General features: G+C 27.2%; 2 protein-coding genes across 3 annotated transcripts; both read left to right on the top strand.

Moving 5' to 3' along the window:
- Positions 1–4: 4 nt before the first annotated feature.
- Positions 5–4,170, top strand: LOC149889266 (uncharacterized). 2 transcript variants are annotated; one of them, XM_090083812.1, is made up of 4 exons: positions 5–1,788; positions 2,182–2,388; positions 2,528–3,421; positions 3,750–4,170. In XM_090083812.1, the coding sequence occupies exons 1-3, from the start codon at positions 1,770–1,772 to the stop codon at positions 2,680–2,682; spliced, it is 381 nt and encodes a 126-aa protein (XP_089939938.1). In that variant the 5' UTR covers positions 5–1,769; the 3' UTR covers positions 2,683–3,421; positions 3,750–4,170. The 2 variants fall into 2 exon arrangements, with proteins under 2 accessions (XP_089939938.1, XP_089939939.1); XM_090083813.1 differs by having other exon boundaries at positions 2,528–3,479.
- LOC149889267 (uncharacterized) lies at positions 197–625 on the top strand. Its single transcript, XM_090084062.1, has one exon. It carries the CDS (start codon positions 197–199, stop codon positions 623–625), a length of 429 nt encoding a protein of 142 aa, XP_089940188.1.
- Positions 4,171–4,376: the final 206 nt, after the last annotated feature.

Here is a 4,376-nt window from a genome sequence, read left to right as displayed (position 1 = left end):
TTTCAGATAGAGTTTAAAGTACATTAAGTTGGTCTAAAAGTATTGTTTCTTATACGTCTTCTTATTTTTAAACGAAGATCTTTCTTTATCTGTAAAAAAAAATAGGGGAATGCAAAAGTAAAATTCCAACGTTTAAATTTCAACGTTGCTATGACGTTGAACAACGTCGTTTGCTTGCGGGATTGTATGCAAAGTAATGGAGAGTATTGTAAGAGATTGTATAATGGACCATTTGATTACCAATAATTTGATTATAAACGAACAGCATGGTTTTTTAAAATATAAAAGTTGCAGTGCAAACCTATTGGAAACAATAGACTTAATAACACAAGCTTTAGAAGATAGTTTCTCAATAAACATTGCGTTTTTGGATTTTGCAAAAGCGTTTGACACTGTACCACATGAGAGATTATGTGTTAAGTTAGCTAGTTATGGTATAAATGGAAAACTCTTAAATTGGTGCAAAGCATTTTCAAGTAATAGAACTCAAGGAGTTGTTTTAGGCGATAATGTTTCAGATAGGAAATTGGTTTTAAGTGGCGTTCTTCAAGGTTCGGTACTTGGTCCGCTATTGTTTATTATATACATCAATGATGTAAAATATGGCAATAATTACACCATTTGACTTTGATTTTGATTTACAAATATAAAAACTCAAAGGCTCTGTTTGTTATACTGGGCAGTATAAAACTTGGAAATTTGTTCTCTTTAAACTTTTATGAGGACTTTTAGATGCATCAGAATGTGTGCATTCATTTCACATTTATGTTCTGAGTTATATAGGATTTTAATATTAAATGATGTGCAGTTTTACGACACACCTCTTGATGATGTATCAACTTTTGGGTTTGAGAATCACTTGCAGCAACTAAAAAGATTGGTGCATTCAAAACATAATCCTTTTGTGCAAATATGAAAAAGATTTATTGAAATGAACAATTTTATGAAGTTTTCTTTAACCTTTTATAATGAAGTTAAGGCTAATGTGAAAGGTGGTTGTTTTTTAATCTATCATGATGTGGTTTTAGTAAAAGAATATTTAGGAGGAGAAAAATATTGTTCCCTTTATTACAGCAAAAAGAATTTGGATACTTACCTTTGCATTTTTCAAAATTCAAAATCCATTGATGTTTATTTTTTAAGAAATGATTTAAAGAGTATTGTTTGTTCCAAAGATATAAAAAGTTTAGTGATCAAATCTGCATGTTTTCCTGTTGATAAAGGAATGTTATTTTATGATTGCTCCGTAATAAATGTTAAATAGTACAGTATTAAAAACTTTCAAAAACTTTTTTTTAATTTAATAGCTTGATTTTTTTTTCCTTAAAAACTTTTTGTCCATTAATTTTTATTTCATTTCAATAAATTTTATAAATTTTAAATCTCATAAATGAAGCTTTATTAATAATATTGTGTAACAGCAAGTTAAGTAGATATGAAATTTTTATTTAAATGTTTATGTGAGTGTAGCTGATATGTTGTTAAATGTTGTATGTGAATTAGTCCTGTTAAAAGACTTTATTCAGTAGTCACCATCTCTGAAGAAAATGTTTTGAAAAAATTGACAGTTCCATTACACTGGGTAAATAACAAAGAGAATATTGTTTATTGGCCACCTAAGTCAAAAAAACAATTTAATTATTATGTTAGCAACTGGATGGCTCCAGATATTACTTGGTTAAAGTTTCAATTGAAAAAGGCTCATCTTGACATGGCTACCAAAGATATTTTTGATATTTTCATAAATATACATACCAAGACTTCTAGTCATGAAATTGAAAAAAACTGGTAATTTTCTGTTAATTTCATTGTCTTTTTTTCTTTTGTGTTTTATTTTTATTGTTAATTGTTGTCATTTATTATGACCATTTATTCTAACTATAAATTGGTTTTTAAGTGAAGAAAGATTCAATGTTTTGTCAAATTTTGTGGAATAAAAGATTAAACTGGAGCTTATTGGGTTTTAATAATGTCATTGTTATAATCATTCTGTGTTTGATGTTTGTATTATTCATCATTTATTGAAAACCTTTGAGTATTTTGAACTGTTTACATATTAAAAACAATCATGTTTTGATTCTGATAATTTTGTTTTCACTTTTTATAATATAATTTGTGTTTTGTTTATAAAATTCATAAGTTATATAAAATATTAAAAATATAAATATTAAATTATTTCAGAAAATGAAAGTTTTAAATCAGATTATCGAGAACCAAATTCAGATATTCATATGGTAATATCTTTAAAAAAAAAGTATTATTCAAAAGGCCAACAAGATAGACAAGATCTTCAAAAATCAGGTTTACTCAAGATACCCTCTGACATTGTGGAGAGATCTAAAGAAAACTCTGTAGTAAAAATGAACTCTTCCAAAGTTAAACTCGCAGGTATTAAGAAGAGTGAATTTCCTTAAAGCTTTCAGGCTCTGAATAAAAAGCTAAACTTTTTTTATGTAAATGTTTTTGTGATGATTTTATTTATAACTACTAATAATAAATATATTAAAAAGCAGTTTTGCTATTTCAGAAACTGAATGTTTTAATTCAACTAACCGAAAGCAAAGACATTTGGAAATGGATCGAATTGGTGGCAAGTTTATGTATAGTAACCCACCTGAAACCTTCAAGGCTCTTAATGAAAGAAGAAAATATGAATATATATTTTTATTTTTTTGTTGCTGAAATTTTACATCCATAGTTCCACACTTATATGGGTTAAATTCTTATAATTTTTTAATTAAAATGATATTAAGGAAAAGTTTGGTGCAAGTTTTTACAACTGGATCCCCTTCCAAATCTAAACCTGTTATATATACATTCTTTTATAGGCTTACAGTATGCTCCTTTTATGGAGTTAAGTAGTGTTAAGTCAGGCAACACAACTTGAAAAAGCTGTTGAAAGATTGGGTCGACAGATGGAGCCAGAAATGTCAGCATTTCACATTTAGAAATCATCCACCCTCGAAGATTTTGAGGAAAAGAAGGAGATCCTTAATAAATGACGATTTTCTTTAATTGATAAATCATATTACTTACTAAACTTTTAGATTATTTAATCAATCAATTTTGAGATTAATTACATGTGAAATATTTGTTCTCACAATCCATAGAGTCGTATTACACTGCACTATATATTAAAAAATGAAAATATTTATTAATAAAGAATTTTTTTTTTATTAATAAATACTATTGTTTATTATTAGTTTGTTATTAAACAGTTCTTATTTTTAATTTTTTTAATCTGGGTTATTGAATTTTTTTAGATCAGCCGACTGAAACAGATTGGTGGCAACGTGCCATCATCAATTATCAATAAGGCTTTAGACAACTATGTCAAAAAAGCTTCAAGCTAAATTTAGTAAGGTGGGAAAAAATGGAAAATGACCGTTTAAGACTAGTTACTTGTACATGACTCTACTTGGTAATTTTCAGTTTTTAGAAAAGCATGACAGATTACGTATAAGGTCATGTTTGGAATTGTAAGATTATGTTTTGAGTATATTTAGTCACAGTCAATTGTGCTTATTATTATTTTTATATATTTTTTACAAATGTCATAGATATTTGTCTAATAATGTCATGCAATGCCACACCTTTGCTGGAGTTCTTGAGTGGTTAATTACCATTTGGTTTTTAATATTATAATGCACACATCATATTTTTTTCCAATATGATTTAAAAGTTTTATAATAACAACAAATAGACAATAACCTAAATATGAACTTTTTTTGGGTTTTGTTACTTTGTAGGTACTCTGGTGACGGAATGACTGCCAAAAGAAAATGTCGATCGACTAATTGGAGACCATTTAAAGAGAGCTCCGAGGGTAGGAGATAATATATAGAGACGCTTTTTTTGTAATTGTATTTGTTGCAAACTTTAACATTTAGTATCTGTTTTAAGTAATGGTTGTGTTGTTTTGCATTACGTGCCTTTATAATGCTATCATCATTGTTATGATAAACTTATGCTTTTAAAAATTATATTTATAAATTTTTGTAATTAAAACCGATGTTTTATTTACTGAAGTAAATAAGCTTAAACCTTTAGGTAATAAATGTTACGTTTGATATTAATACTTTCATACATTGAAATTAATTAGGTTACGTTTGAAATTAGTGTTAAACTATTTCATTTGGACGGAAAAAGCTTCTAAAATAAACGCTTCCAATAAACGTCCAAAAACCGTTTTTTGAACGTTTATTAAAAACCGTCCCATCACCGTTTCCTTTGGACGGAAAAAGCTCTGAAAATAAACGTTTCCAATACACGTTTTAAAAACATTTTCTGAACGTTACTGTGTTTATTTGGCTTTAACCAGTTCAAACATTTTTTTTGATTTGATATAGTTATTTTTTTTTTTGTTTCTTGTTATT

This window comes from Hydra viridissima, unplaced genomic scaffold, assembly GCF_058129835.1.
Source record: "Hydra viridissima isolate aposymbiotic clone 2 unplaced genomic scaffold, HvirCarnegie_v1 scaffold_4, whole genome shotgun sequence".
NCBI classification, from domain to species: domain Eukaryota; kingdom Metazoa; phylum Cnidaria; class Hydrozoa; order Anthoathecata; family Hydridae; genus Hydra; species Hydra viridissima.
Note: the sequence above shows the minus strand (reverse complement) of the source record. Positions and strands in the feature narration are given on the sequence as shown.

What these genes read in the sequence shown, in the direction of transcription:
- LOC149889267 (XM_090084062.1), top strand. Translation starts at nt 197, where the DNA reads ATGGAGAGTATTGTAAGAGATTGTATAATGGACCATTTGATTACCAAT.
- LOC149889266 (XM_090083812.1), top strand. An exon ending in TTCCAAAGTTAAACTCGCAG is followed by an intron (nt 2,389 to 2,527) that starts GTATTAAGAAGA and finishes TTGCTATTTCAG; the next exon opens with AAACTGAATGTTTTAATTCA.